The 15,200-nt window shown below is 46.4% G+C and overlaps 1 protein-coding gene across 26 annotated transcripts in view; it reads right to left on the bottom strand.

Annotated features, from left to right (window-relative positions):
- Nucleotides 1–15,200, bottom strand: part of PPIP5K1 (diphosphoinositol pentakisphosphate kinase 1) — a 49,135-nt gene that overhangs the window by 23,784 nt on the left and 10,151 nt on the right. For 10 of the 26 annotated variants that reach the window (XM_033435607.2, XM_033435604.2, XM_033435622.2 and 7 more), the window contains 14 exons: nt 15,013–15,144; nt 14,736–14,857; nt 14,183–14,365; nt 11,824–11,965; nt 11,415–11,638; nt 10,967–11,094; nt 10,641–10,755; nt 10,364–10,471; nt 9,635–9,751; nt 9,314–9,478; nt 7,329–7,478; nt 6,622–6,712; nt 3,611–3,736; nt 2,831–2,893 (listed from right to left, as the gene is read on the bottom strand). In XM_033435607.2, the coding sequence (XP_033291498.1) occupies nt 2,831–2,893; nt 3,611–3,736; nt 6,622–6,712; nt 7,329–7,478; nt 9,314–9,478; nt 9,635–9,751; nt 10,364–10,471; nt 10,641–10,755; nt 10,967–11,094; nt 11,415–11,638; nt 11,824–11,965; nt 14,183–14,365; nt 14,736–14,857; nt 15,013–15,144 (1,866 nt within the window). The remainder of the gene's footprint in view (nt 1–2,830; nt 2,894–3,610; nt 3,737–6,621; nt 6,713–7,328; nt 7,479–9,313; nt 9,479–9,634; nt 9,752–10,363; nt 10,472–10,640; nt 10,756–10,966; nt 11,095–11,414; nt 11,639–11,823; nt 11,966–14,182; nt 14,366–14,735; nt 14,858–15,012; nt 15,145–15,200) is intronic. The other 16 variants (XM_033435617.2, XM_049705397.1, XM_049705401.1 and 13 more) reach the window with 11 other exon arrangements.

Here is a 15,200-nt window from a genome sequence, read left to right as displayed (position 1 = left end):
CCAATATTGATTAATTATCCTTCATTCTTGTTCAAATACATAGACTTTTAAAAAAACGTTTGCATAAGTCTTAAGGGACACTGTATCAATTATAGAAGCCAAAAGAGATAATTTTATATTTTCTTCCCACTGCTGGTGAGTTTAACTGCACTTTGTTCAGCTAGACGAGTGGAAAAGCTTTAATCCGAAACTACTTACTATCTTAGCTGGTTGGCAAACTTTGTGGATATATGCGATTCAGCTGCAAATGGTTGAAGGCAGTGAAAGGCATGTGGAAGGGGGTTTAAGAGGAACAGTAGGAAAAAGATCTTGGGGAAGAGGTACGGGCTCTTAACTGATAACAGGAATATGGTACAGAGAAAGTAGGATCAAGGTAGCTTGAGGATGACTGCTCAGAACCCCCAGACCAGAATGGGCTCCACAGGGTGATCCCATGAGACTATGGTTTCCAGAGACCTTAGTCTGGATGTCAAGAGAGATTTCTGTACCAACGGTCATACAGTTGTGTGGGTCCCTAGAAGAGAATGAGCTTGGCAGATCTGGTGGGTACACTCTGACATTCTGGATGAGGGAGAGACACAGTCTCTTTCCCACTATATTAGTTCACCTTGGTAAGTTCAGCATGCGGTTTACTAATGAGCCATACTTATATACTTGATGTAGTCACAGGATGTGACAGAAGCTTATCAGGAATAGAGGGAGGGATGGGCTGAGGGGTGTTCTCCCATCAAAGCAAGGAAGTAGCACTGCCTTGCCTCCTTTCCAAAGCCAGGTCCAGTTCTTCCAGCTGCTATTTCAAAGCCACACATCATGGCAAAGAGATGGTGGTGATGGACAGTAGGCTGGCACATTGTTGTGACTAATCTGCTGCAAGCAATTGCAGACAGAGCATCCACTCTGTAATTGCTGGGTCAGTCCAGTAACATCTGGCCATGGGGTAGAGCCCTCATATTGTCCTGAGGGCCAAATTAAATCTAGATAATCTTCAGCAAGAGACATAATAGCTCCAAATCTTTTCCTCCTAGATTCCTGCTTCTCAGGCACTTTAGCCTCCAAGCTCAAGTACAAGAAGAACAAAGGCCAGCAGAGCCCTGAGGTTGTGTGCAGGGTGCTGGAGGAGATCTTGAATTTACTCTCTTGCACTATAATTGTCCAGATCTTTCTTCCTCTCCCCCTTTTGGTAGAATTAATTCTTCTTTACTGGTGAGGCTGCTAACCAAGCCTTCAGGGAACTAGAGGTATATAGGTTTGAGGATCTGCTTTAGGAATTTGGATCTTTTCTCACAGAGCCTAAGAGTTAGGAGAGTTGTGATTTAGCTCTGATGTCAGGGGCCCAAGTTCCTAGTTCCATCTTCTGTTCCCTAAGTAACAAGTCTCATAAGTCCAAATCCCAGGCTGTAGTGTTGGGGTTGGTGCCTGAGGGTCTACTCTGGAGATGACTGTGGCACGAAGGCCAGAAGAGCTTGAAGCTAACTGGGCAGGCAGTCACGCCACTCTGAATGGGAAGCTCCTGTCACAGGCACAAACAGGAGTGCAGGTGGGGGGTAGGGGTATAAACTGAGCAAGTATACGCTAGTCAACATAGGGAAATTTCACCAGTGCCTAGTGGAGATGTATGGCCTTACTGGGCTAAAATCTAGCAGCTGCCACTGTCTAAGGAGCAGGTGATCAGCACCCAGAGTTTTTTCAGCCAGGAAGCCAAGCTAATTTTACCTCCCTCGGAGTCTTAGCTCTTGAACAGAAGAAAATCGTATCTAACAAAACTGGATTTACCTTGAAGACAAGATACAATGCGGAGAGAAACTAAGGATATAAAGGATAAAGCAAGGAGTAAGTCCTGGATTCCTCTGCCATACCCTACAAAGAGACCACAGCCCTTCAGTTTTGGGTTTACACAAATCTCTAAACTCTCCCACCTTAGTGTGGGCAGATCCTGTTCTTCAGTATTCTTGAAATATTATTTATTCCTAAGCTCCCCCGGAATCTCCAGTAGACATCTCAACTCTTCACTTTCCCTTCTCGGAGACTGCAGTGCCATAAGTAGGCTGGGGCTGCATGGAAACCACATGGAAACCCTCAAGGCACAATTCTTTTTCCTTTACCTACCACCTCCTACTCCTTTTGTTCTTTCTTGTATCCCAAATCAATCTGGACTCCTGTTTTCTAGACTCAGACCCTAGGTTAGTAGTGACGTAAAGCAGATGTCAGGAGCACAAGAGCCACACAAAATACACACAATGGGAGGAGATAGGAATATGGAGATGGAAAACAATATACCCAAGACTAATGCCTTTATGGGTAGGCTTGGGAACTGGGAACTGCAGCACTGCTCCAAAAGGGAAGCAAACTAGTCATCCACTCCAACAAAAGAGCTGGTGAAAAAACAGGAAGATCAAAATTACGTAAGCTGAGGAGTTGGGGAAACAAATAGAGAGAAGAAATGGGGATGATATAGGTAATACTACGCTCCTTCTAAGAAGGGGAACCATTATCATATTTGTACAAAGCCTGGCAGTCATGTGATGGGAAAGAAAGAGGTTTAATTCATGTTTCGGTGATGATGCTGAAAAAAGTGACACAATGGTGATGATGGTGACCATGGAAATAAGACCTTGAGTTGCCCCAGGAATCGGGCAGCCAGGCTGCAGCCAAGGCTAAGGTCTGTCACAACAAGTGATATATCCCAAGAGCGACAGTTAGTGAGTGGTTCAGAGACAGCAGGGTGTGAACACAGTGGAGGCAGAGGGAAAGTCAGTGTCAGAACTCAGAGGTTAAGTGTCTGGAGGTGACATGGTGAGGAGGAATGACGTTGAGTCAGAAGCAAACGTACCGTTAGTCGGATGCTTTGCAAACGACACAGAAAATCGTTTTACGGCCGGGACAAACAAGAGCTCTGGGGAGAAAAGACATCACGGGGATTATACCCACCGCTGTCCCCACCCTCTGCTCTGGAATTTGCTCACGATATACTCTGTTCTTTACAGTTAGTATACGACCTGCTCCCACCCCCGCCCCTTAGATTCCTTACTACCACATTTCAATCTTTTCCTTTGGATAATCTCCTCTCAGGAATCCATGTGTCATCTCTACCATAATACGGTCCCACAAACAACCCTAATCTCACCACCACGTCCTCTTTCTGGTCATTTACAAAGAAATAAAATCTTTGCAGAAACTTTCATCACTTCCCCCAATCTCTTTCCATATCATTTTTCCTGCCTTGGCTGAACAACTTCCCCATCCCTGATTTCCTAGATTTTAATTGAGGCTCCACTGCATTCTTCCTGACCGTGGATCATCCTCCTTGGTCCCTACCCCTACAGGCCAGAATCCAGGAAAGAATACAAAGGTGGAGTAAATTGATGTAGCAGGGCTGTATGTGGCTGATTATGAAGGGATAAGCATAAATAAGTAGTATTTGTATGGCGAGAGGGAATGCAAATGGAGGGGTGGATGGGGTCTTGGTTGCTTCTCCCCTCTATAACTGATGCAGAAAACTTGTCGTAAGGCTAGTGTCAAGCGCCACCTTAAGCGTGAATTGTTCTTGAGCTGTGTCCTTGCTGGCGGACAAATGAAGAAAAGAGTTGCCCCCCAAAACCCACCCACATACCATCTCGGTGCTTCAGACTGGCAGGTGGTAGCTTTTTGCCTTGGCTGCGGGCGTAGTCCTGAAGATTCGGGGCGCTGGAGGAGCCGCCCAGCACTGTGGTGCTGAACAGCCCCGTGCACTGTGAGCCTGCAAGGCCGGGAGTGCATTAGTAGCCACGCAAAGCTGCAATTACCACACAGAAGTACGCACGATTTCACATGACAACATCAGGACACACACACATAACCATTCAGAGCCACCACCACGTAGCCACTTCACATAACCACAAACAGCTTTCACTACTGTCCACAGCCACACTGGGCAAGCAAAGTGAGGATGCTCCTGAAAGTCTACTTGGCAGATACAAGAGGCCACTACAAATACAGGGTTAGTCATATTAGGGGACTCAAAGCTACTGAAAGGGATAAACTATGCTCTCTAGGTGGCTCTCAGGAATGCTCAAAGAATAGGTAGATTCCTCTAGATCTCCCTAGATTTAATTCAGTGCTCCTTATGCTGGATATAGGGTTTGAAGAACCCAGAAATCGACTCCCTTATTTGTTTAAAAGGAAAGAAACTTTGACTGAAACTAGAGACTAAGTTTAGAGTACTCAACTCAAATTCAAAGTTCTCATAAGTTCCAATTCCTCCTAAGTTGTTCATCCAGCGTTCCTTCCCTTCTATTTTCCCTTAGGCCTTTTTACCTTTCCCAAGAAAGTATGAGACTCACTGAGTTTCTGAAGCTGGAATGGATTCAAAGATCATCCAGTTCAGCCTTCGTACTTTAGAGATGAAAAAACTGATATTCAAAAGGGATCTCATTTGTTCAAGGTCATACAGTTTGTTAGGAGCTAAGCTGGACTAGAATCCAGGTGTCCTGACTCAGGATCAACTGTGTTCAGTTAGAAAAGAAATAGTAATTTTTTTCATCAAGAAGAAACAGAGCATTGTTTCTGAAGTGAAAATGGACACAAATTGAAAGGCATGTGAAGGGTCAGGTGATTATATGCAGAACATGCCTACTAACTGCTGAACACCCTACTCAGGAGAACCTCGTGAGCAGAAAACAGCGAAAAAGATGTTTTTTCTACTCTCGAAAGTTTATTGTCTTGTAAGTCCTATGCTCAAAGCCAGATGCCCATACGCATAAGTTCAAAGAAAGCAAAGAGAACTCTTGACAGTAAGTGGAGTAAATAAAACTTGAAAAATCCCTGAAGCAAATAAATCAAGCTAGTCACTGTCCCAAGTATCTGATCGACAGTAGGGTTGGGACTCCCATGGTCCCGTCTCCTACTATAGCCCACAGGAGAGAATGGGCAGGAGGAAACAAGATTAACACTCCAGTTTGTGGGATTTTCTCCTCTACTTCCAAATCCATCTTAGCCAAGACCCTGGGTTTGACTTGGGAACTTAACATTCATAGGGGAAATGGACAGAGTGGAGACGTCAGTTTCCTTTGCGCCCACAAAGAGGGGATATGGTTTCAGGGGTCCCAGCATTTCAGGGTCACCACATAAATCAAGAAGTTCAGATGGCTGATAATTTCCACCCTGGAATTAAGGACCACTCCTCTGTGCAGCAATTTCTCCTACGTTTCATGTTCAAACAAGCTCAAGAATAGAGTTCCAGAGAGAAATAAGGGTTGCTAAATATGTCTGCTTTTTTCAGAGAAGCTGGAACTAGCTGGCTGTATCCCAGCCCACCCCCAAGCTTTGTTCTACATTTACTTCCTCCACAAAATAATTTTCTGGCATAGTCCCACCAATCCTGCCGTGTCCAGTCTTGGATCATCTCAGGGGGTAGTCTTTACCTTACCACCACCATCTGTCAACCAGACTCATGCTTCTGCCTTGTTCTTGACAGCACTCCCCCTTAACTGGGCCAGACACACCTATCCTCTTTCCCACCTATCTGAAACCTATTCTCTTCTGGGGTTTCTGGGAAAAGAAGTCCATATTCACAGATCTAGACATTTGTCATTTATTTTTCATGCACCAAACCATCTACCTCATTTTAGGGATGTAGAAGGCAATCTACAGCCATAAACTTAGCCTGGAAAATTACCAAAAACCTTTCTTCCCATTTCTGGTCCAAATGCTGACCGTTTTGGGGCCAAGAAATTGGGTGCCAAGGAGACCTTTCTCTTTCAACAGAAAAATGAAAGGAGCTAAATGGAGAGAATAATAGGACAAGATAGAAAGAGCCAGGGGACCCAGTCTAGACCCCACACCACTGTCTCTACCTGCCAGTTTTGGTTAATGGCTCACAGGTGCTGTGTTCAAAGATAGTCCCTCCCAAGGACCCCTCCCCACTCCCAAAGAATACAATACCCTCTGAGGCTTGGTCCTTCCTGCAGTCTGTGTTCTTAGGAAAGGTTGAATGATGTTCTCCACCCCTCTCCAGGAATCAAAAAAATCAAGAGACATTCCCTCAAAGTCCTGAGAGAAGCCTCTGCCACTACACCAGTCTCAGATTTGTCCCTCAATTTTCAGGAAGGAAGGAAGAAGAATTACAGGATTAAAAGAGGATGAAGGGGAGGGCACGGAGGTAGGAGGGGCCAGAGCAAGGATGTAATAAACACAAGTCTCAAAGGAAGACATGGCACAAATTCTCCAAATGAGGAATATGACCGTTATTGAGGGAAGGGAGCATCTCACAAGTGCCTCTATTTATAGCTTTGTCTCTGATAACTCTGAAGAGTCAGAGTCTCCACGGAACCTAAATGTCTGGGCTAGACTGAAGGGACAGATAAGGAATAAGAGGGGAAGCCAGAAAAATGCCCTTCAGCCAGGGAAATGGGGGTTGTGTAGTAAACCAAAAGACAGACACCTTCCTGGAATGCAAACAATCATCTGGGATCAAAGTTCACACCTACATGTGGCTTCTCCCAATTCATCCTCCCTAGCCCCACCCAACAATTCCACTGACTAGATGACCCCAACTCCCATGACTAAGGTTCTCCACAATAAAACTCTAAAGAACAGACAGACACCCCTTCCCAACAACAGATGAGAGATGCTGGAAAACCATACCTAGGCCACTCTGCTTCATCTCCGTTGGTGGCCGTGAAGATGAAAAGAGTCGGTAGCCACCAGGCCTCGAGGATGAAGTCTCAGAAAGCACCTGGAGAAGAAGGATTCTATGTTAATTACCGTTTTGCCACCTCAACTGAGAAGTCTAAAACCCAGGTCCTGAATTCCTGCCCCTACAAAACCAAGCAATGTCAGGAAGTTTAAGGATTTTTATGAGGAAGAGGAATGCAAAGTCTAAGAGTATACTTTACAGAGGAAACTGTCCAGGGAATCCTTCTATACTAGAAAGCACTTCTATTTCCAAGATGCCTGTCCCTACAGCCCTCTAATCCCAAATCTGAGAAATCATTATTCAACCATTCTCAGTGCTTAGCAGGGCAGGGTACCTTAATCTTTTATATCCCTCCACAGAACTCAGAAAGCAAATCACAATAGCTCAGCCACAATAAGAAGTCTGGCTGCACTCTCTTCTTTCCATGGGACAGCTGTGGCTACGGCAGCCATACTCAGTTTCTTATCTGAACCGAAAGCCCTCCCCTCCACTCCTGGAGACATGAAATGGATTTCTGAAAAGCCCACAAGGGCTCAATCACATAACCCACACCACACACACACACACACACACACCCCTCAACAGTGTTCTGAGTCCCTAAGTCCCAAAAGGCAAAGATAGAAGCAATGAGGGAAGATGAAGTATGGAGGGACACCTGTGTGCAGGATGCCAGGTGAGTGGTGGACACAGCCCGGGGCTGTAGGCCGATGGCTGGGGAAGGCCGGGGGAGGTCCCCTGACCTCCGGCGGCGCCGTCCCCGCAAGGGGATCAGGTCCAGGTTCCCCGTGCACTGCATGTTCATGACCTGCAATCAGACCGGGTGGAAAGCCGGTCACGGCTCCTTACACCCCCAGGCTCCCCAAAGCCCTGGGCCCATTGGGCAGAGGCAGTTGTAAGGCTGGAGAGGATGATTGCCTAGGGCACAGCTGCTCTGAAGGTCACAGATTTTGTATTCTAAAGCTGTCCAAAAATATAAGATGACAAGAGGAGAAGAAGGGGTGGAAAGAAGGGTCGTAGTTGATAAGAATAAGACTACCAATGCCTGTACTTATAGAACATGGAGAGGAAATATTAATATTAAAAGGTTGTATGACCAAAGAGCAGAGAGAAGATTTTCTTGCAAAGCTGAGGAGCATATCTTGGGCAACCATCATCCTGGGTAGCCATGGTATAAGCAGCACTAGTAACTGAGAGGAAGAAATCTGATTACAACAGAAAGCTTCCTATAGGCCTGAAAGAAGTCAATTTCATCAAGTCTGAGAGATGATACACTGAGAGCTCTGCTTTGCCTGTCTCTTGACTGCTTAAATCAGAAGAAAAAAGGGGGTCCAACATAATAGTGCCAGAGACTGGCAGACGATGTGAATGGGGAAGACACTGGATGTGGAGGAGCAGTTTATTAATGGAAGATCATATGTCATTCTGTCCATTTGATCTATTCACATGAGTCTGCAGTGTACTAATGTACTATGGATACTAAGTTAACTTACACCTCAAAGAAAATATGACGCATACCCCACCTAAGGAAACTCTGAGTATTCATGACCTCAAGTCCATCTTAAAATAATCAGGAAGAAAAGGATGAGTCTAGAAGAGAGACTGCAGTTTGTCTTCTCAGCATTCTCCAAAATCTGAACCATAAACCTTTGTCTGAACCTATGTAAGCTAGTTATAGATTCTTCTGAGATATTTCAAAATGGAAAGACCAATTCCTTTAAGACAGAGAGCAGGCACCAAGCCAAGTGAACAGATTCATCTGTCAAAGCAGGACCCAAAATAGACAGTCATGGTTCCTGAGACAGGGATAAATCACGGGGTCAAAAAGAGTGTCATTGGGCCAAAGAGGGAAAGGATCTCTCCAGGAAAAGACCAAAACTTTGGTTTTTACTCCAGGACACAATGTGAGATTTACAACAGTCCTTTTTCCTCTAGGCTAGAGAAATAGAACCAGAACTAGGAGAACCCAGGCCCAGACTGATAAACCTCATCAGAACAAAGGGGAGATAGACAGACCTCGAGACTTGACTCCCTTTCTGGGATGAGAGTATAGATAACCCTAAAGGGGTTAAATTAAAGTGCCATTTTTAGTAAAGTGATATTTACTACAATCTGAGCTTTAATATTTACCCAAGACAACAAAGAGATGGAGGGGCCTGGCCTTCAATATCAACTGTATTGTTATCATTGTTACTGTTTACTAAGCATCTACATGGTGAGTATTACTTATATTTTACAGATGAAAAAAATTTAGCCTTGGAGAAGGTACCTGTCCAAGCTCACACAGCGTCTGATTATCAGACTGGGATTTTAGCCCAGAGTACACGCTTTTCTACTATATTTCCTTTTAAAGAACTGCCTTCTCAAATTCATCCAGAGGCCTCCTCCTCAATCTCATCTCTAAAAGTCCTTATCTCTCAGGCACCCCTCACTGGCATCTCTTTAACCTCAGAAGTAGCAACCAGCTTAAAGGAGCTTTCCTGGGAGACCAGCTGTGAAAGAGAGATTAAGTAAAACATATCCATCAGGGGCAGGAAAACTCTGTTTAAGGTCCTAAGAATTCCACTGAGGGGATTCAGAGATTCATGGATATTGTCCTATGAGCACTTCCACCACTTCTTTCTCCCAAGCCCCTCCCATTACCTCCATGGAGCCGGCTTTTCGGTTACGAATGAGGGGTGATCTCTTTGGGAGGCCAGGGCCCTCAGAGGGCTGGGGTGAGGTCTGCAATGCTCCGTCTGGCTCATCTGATGCCTTCCCCGGGCACAGGTCCTCCATGCTGCCTTGGTCTGTTTTCATCTCCTCATTCTACCCAACAACAGGCATAGACAGGAGAGGTGTTAATGGTCTCCAGCCTCCTAATCCAATTCTCCCCAACCCTTTTAACCTCCCTGTACTGTTTCCGAGTTTCCCGTCACTCGGTTCCTAAATCCTCCAGTCCCAAATCCCAGCACTCTGACCCACCTCAGAAGAGGCTGGACGGAATCCACAGCCAGTTGGGGCACTGCCTTCTTCCTCGACACCTTTCACTCCAGGGCTGAAGTGCAGCTCCACATGGAACCGCTCCTCTGATAAGGGATCCTTTAGGGCATCACCAGATGAAAGGGCAGTTGGAGAAGCTGGACATGGTGGTGGAAGACCAGGCAGGGACAACAGAGAGGAACTCAAGAGGACACATCCTCCCAGGGCTGAGGTTTCAGTGTCTTACACCCCTCTACAGTAATAGCTCCCTTTAACTACAGTCTAGTGTTACAGGATGCTCATACTCTCAACCTCCACAGGACTTGCCAACTTCCAGTTCTACAACTGTCCCCCTCCCTATCCATCTCCCACAGGAATTCAGCTTTGCTACAGTGCATACAGCAGCACATTTAAAGATATCTTTGTGGAGCCAGATGAAGAAGGTATATGTGTAACAATGTTTGAGAGAAAAAGACTCATTGTAACATTGTTCAAACTCCATACCCTCCCTAATGCCAAAGCTATGTTCTCTGGTATCTCTCTGGCTCAACACCAACCCAAAACATGTTTTCTGTTCCAGGAGGAACCTCCTGGATGTTCTCTATCATGCTGTACCTAGGTACCACACCTAACTGGATTCTACAGAATCTAAGCATAAAAAAGTTTTTCCCTAAAAGGGGATGGAGAAGAAAGAAGGGGGCCTCTCCTCACCCCGCCCTGTTAGCTCCTCACCCGTGTGTTGTCTTCATAAAGCATGATGACAATCTGGGTCATGTAGTTGAGCTCTGAGATGGCACTAAGATAAGCCAAAGCTCGCTGCCATTGTGCATCCTTGGTCTCCTACCGAACACAAGAAGAGGTAAGCTAATGCCCAAGGACGAGGGAGTCAGGGAATGGGCAGGGAGACGAGGAGAACAGAGGAAGCTTGCAGTAAAAAAGAAGCATGAGGAGGAGAGTAGAAGAACGCTGGGAAAAGATGTTCATAGGCTGAAGGAAAAAGGATCCTTACATCAAGAAGTCCCCCATAACGGAAGACACTGAGTAGGGAGTGGACGTGGCTTTCACTGGTGAAGTAGAGACGTGTTCGAACATGGCGGCCTGGGGAGAGCACTCCTCGGGAGTACCTGAGACAGCAGCTAAGTCACTCACACTGTCAGCCAGTCCTCTTCTCAGCCCTCCACAAACTCCCTCCTCCCGCCTCAAAGACTTCTCTCTCTTTTCCACCCCAGGACCCCTTCTGTTCTTGGTTCCCCAAGCTGTCCCAGCCTGGGTTCCCACAAGAGCTCCCTGACATGCCCCTCCCTCCATCCAGCACCCCACCCAGCCCTCCCTCACAGGGGGTGCAGCTTGTTGACAGACTCATCCTCGTGGGTTCTCTGCAGGTCAAGTAGTATCTTCCGCAACAGTGGAAGACAGAAGCCCACAGCAATTTCCAGTTTCTCCTCCCGACTGATCCCGTACTCCTAGGGGCCACAGGCCAGGAATAAGCACCTCAATGAATCTTGTTTTCCTCTTGCCTTATACTCCCAGGTCCAAGATCATGCTTGTCTTCACCTCAGGTCTAGGGCTTCTTCCAACATCACCACATTCCCCCTCTCCAGGTTTTTCCTCAGTTAGCCTCTTGGGCTTCCTCAGAGCCAGGATTGTAGCTCTAATTGTAACAACTAATTCCTTCTCTAAGTTTCCTTCCCCTGGTTCCCACACCGCCCCTCCTTCCTGCCTTTTCTCTCCTTCCTTCTGCAGTGCCCCTAGCCCCAGGCTCCATCCCTTATGTGAGACACACCTGGGGAATGACCACATCAGCCAGTGCCTTAGAGAGACGGAGCAACTCTGCTGTTCCTTGAAGTCCCAGACTCCCATTGTGCTGCACATCATACTTGACACAGTCATAGATGTCAGGGATCTTACTGATATCATAGCGCCCACTCTTCTGTCGAAAGTCACGCTCCAGCTTGCTCCAACGCTGTAGCATTAGCTCTAGTGTCTCGCTGTGGTAAAGCTGCAGGTCTGGAAGGAAGACAGACAGACAGAGCCAAAGGCTTCACCTCTAACAAAAGACCCTAGCAAATCTGAAGCAGAACCAGAGAGATGAGGATGACGTGTCTCAGACACTTAGGAGAGGACACAGGATTGCCTGAGGAACCCATCCGTACCCAAAATCTTGAAAGGAAGATAGTAGTATTCAAACCCACCTACAGACTTGGGGTCCTGCATCCGTTTCTGGATCTGGTGAGTGAGGTTTTCAATCAGGGCAAATACCTGATCACAGACCTTCACAGGATTCTGGATTATAGCCATGGAGTTGAGTAGGGAAGTGCTTCCAGTGGGAGCCAGCTGTGGAGAATAGAAAGATGAAAAGCAAGACAGGTTCAGTGCCAGTTGCCTAGATTGCTGTGAGCTTATTACAGAGAGACTGCCTGCAAATAAGCTCTGTCTGTTGGCTCACCCCAACGAGGCATTCTTTTTTTTTTTTTTTTTTTTTTTTGCGCTACGCGGGCCTCTCACTGTTGTGGCCTCTCCCATTGCGGAGCACAGGCTCCGGATGCGCAGGCTCAGTGGCCATGGCTCACGGGCCCAGCCGCTCCGTGGCATGTGGGACCCTCCCGGACCGGGGCATGAACCCGTGTCCCCTGCATCGGCAGGCGGACTCTCAACCACTGCACCACCAGGGAAGCCCCCAACGAGCATTCTTAGGCTACTGGGAACACTAGCAGTTCAGATGAGGGGACTGCTCTAGCACACAGTCATCTAAGAATGGGTCATCTTAAAAGTCTTGGAGTCAGAGGAAATAAAATAGATCTAGGTTCTTTTCTTGGGGGATCTAAAATAAGCACGGAAAATGCTGAGGAATACAGATTAAACCAAAATCCCCACAGAATGTTTTCATGAGTGGGTAATAGACATAACTATCTTACTCCTCTAAACAAGATGCTAGCTTGAATCTGGAGTAGAGGTGCTGTCTCAGAACTAAGTTCCAACTCAAGCATTTAGGATGGTCACAGTCAATGAAGATGGGGAGGGGGAAAGGAGATTGCAGGTTGAATGTACTCATTCTACCTCGGTCCTCACAAGTTCCATTCTTGCTGGCAAAAGGAAGCAAGGAAAAAGGAAAGATACCTTAGCTTTTTTGGATTTGACATTGAGCAATGGATTGGAAAATAAGGCAGCAAGGTTCTGCCCCTTTATCAAGGCCTGCTCAGAGAAGAACACAGAAAATGCCATTCTCTAGTCAATGTGCTCAGCTACTTTGCTTATTTAAGAATCTATCAAAAATGGTTACACAGCAGTTACGAAATGAGGAGCTATGAGTAGGAGGATGGTAGAAAATCATTGTCTGGCACATGATCCCCAGTCAATCATGGCATGGATACATAGGAAAAAGGAAAAAGAATGGCTTGGATAGTGGCATCCACTGTGATTAACACTGTGAGGCTAACAGCCTGGGCTCTCTAGTTAGATTCCTTGGGTGACCTTGGAAAGGCTGCTTAAATTCTTCTGAGCCTAGGCTTCCTCATCTGTAAAGGGGGGGAAAAGTAGTACCGGTCCACAGTTCTTACAGTGGATTAAAGATGGCCATTAATTCTTTGTCACATTCCCCTTCCCTTGAATCTGGGCTGGCCCTGTGACTGTTTAACCAACAAAAAATAATAAAGTTATACTGTGCTAATTCTGGGCCTACACTTTAAAAAAGCTTGGAAGTTTCTGGTATGGGGGAGTCCTAAGCTACTATTTAAGAAATCCGTCTGGGGAGTTCCCTAATGGTCCAGTGGTTAGGACTTCATGCTTCCACTGCCGGGGGCATGGATTTGATCCCTGGTCTGCTAGAAAAACCACATGGGAAAAACACATGGAGAGGAGAGGCTCTGAGACTACAGGGACAGGGACATCACAAGGAGGGAGAGAGCCCAGCCATCCTAGCATCTCAGTTGAGCCACCAGATGGTTCCAGCCCCAACATCTGGACAGCAGCTGGGCAATTTTAGGGAAGACCCTAAGCAAGACTAGTTGAGCCTAGAGCTGTAAGGTGATAAAATGGTTTTTGTCTTAAGTTACTGAGTTTTGGGGTAGTTTTTTATACAGCAACAGATAAACTGAAACATCCTTCCATTCAAAATCCTTGGGATCAGCTGTGTTTTGGAATTGAGAATTCTTGGGACTTTAAGAAGTTAATACGGTGCATATGCCACATGTTAGATAATACCTCCAGCAGGGCCTAGGACATAACCAAACACTTTTCTATTTCTGTAGCAAAATGTATGACTATTTACACTAGATGGGATAAATGGGGATTAGAAAGAGTCTTACCATGTCGGGTTTTGCTGTCAAACGAATCTTGGTGGCAAAGTTATAAAAATCTTTTTCATTTCCAAAACTGTGGATGACAGATTGTGGACCCATACTTATCTCAAAGGGTAAAGATTAAATGACACAATACATGGAGAGCACATAAAACAGTGCCTGGCACACAAGTACCATCACTGATCACTATTATTTAGAATTCTAGAATTTGGGGATTGGGTTGTGTTGGGCACAAAGTCTAGGAGAGCCTGACCTGATCATAATCCTCAGGGGCAAAGGGTGCATCCTGCTGCAAAATGTGGTGCAGCCGAGCCTTCACCCGGTGCTGGCAGCTGCTCAGGGAATCGCCATCACTGTCCAAGAGCCCGTTCATGTTGGCACTCTTCACCATTTGTACCAAAATGGGTGTCAGCTCCCCTTCTAGAGCTAGAAGGCCCTAGAGGGGAAGCACAGAATCTATTAGTTTTCCTTCCAGTCTAGTTCCCCTAGGCCTCGATGGTCCCAGAGATCCAATGAGAGCTGGCTTGGGAGTTGGGGTATAGGTCAAGGGGCCCACCCCACTAATTATTCTCAGTAGTATAGAACGCAGTCAGTACATACAGCTGATTCACTTTGCTGTACAGGAGAAACTAACACAACATTGTAAAGCAACTATACCCCAATTAAAAAAAAAAAGAATGCAGTCAGACACAAGCAGAAACTTCTCTGAGTTGGCACACAAACACTCTGAAATTTCCAACTAGTTCTCCAAACTCTGCTTCTCTACCTAATGGAAGCTGGAACTGTGGGTGAACTGTAGTGTGCACCTTGGCAAAGGCTGCAGCAGTCATCTGGACACGGCCCTCATCAGAGGCGTAAATCTTGAGATCGTGGCGGAAGGTGCTATGGAGGCGAAGCAGCCCACACCCGGGGAAGCCAGCATAGTCACCTGGGGGCAAAGGGGAAGACCAGGAATGGATGGCTATAAATACCCAAGAATGCTCATTTCCCCTTTAACTTCCCTATTGTCTCTGTCCCTTGTTTCCCCAACTTATTCTCTAATCATCTTATCTCAGCCCTGCTAGGTATTTACAAAACACTCACCCTGTCCTCCAGGGTACATGCAGCGGAAAGCTCGCCCCAGCTCCTCAGCCTGAACACGGCCAGCAGGGGTCAGTTCTCCACCCCACTTCAGTACCAGCAATAGGGATGGGGCCAGAGCCTCCCCCTGTGGATCTGCAGGAATAAGGGGCAGTGAACAGGTCTAGATCTAAGGAAAATAGTGGGGACAT

The sequence above is a fragment of the Orcinus orca genome, chromosome 2, assembly GCF_937001465.1.
Source record: "Orcinus orca chromosome 2, mOrcOrc1.1, whole genome shotgun sequence".
Taxonomy (NCBI): Eukaryota; Metazoa; Chordata; class Mammalia; order Artiodactyla; family Delphinidae; genus Orcinus; species Orcinus orca.
The sequence above is the reverse complement of the archived record's forward strand: the minus strand, read 5'-3'. Positions and strand labels throughout refer to the sequence as shown.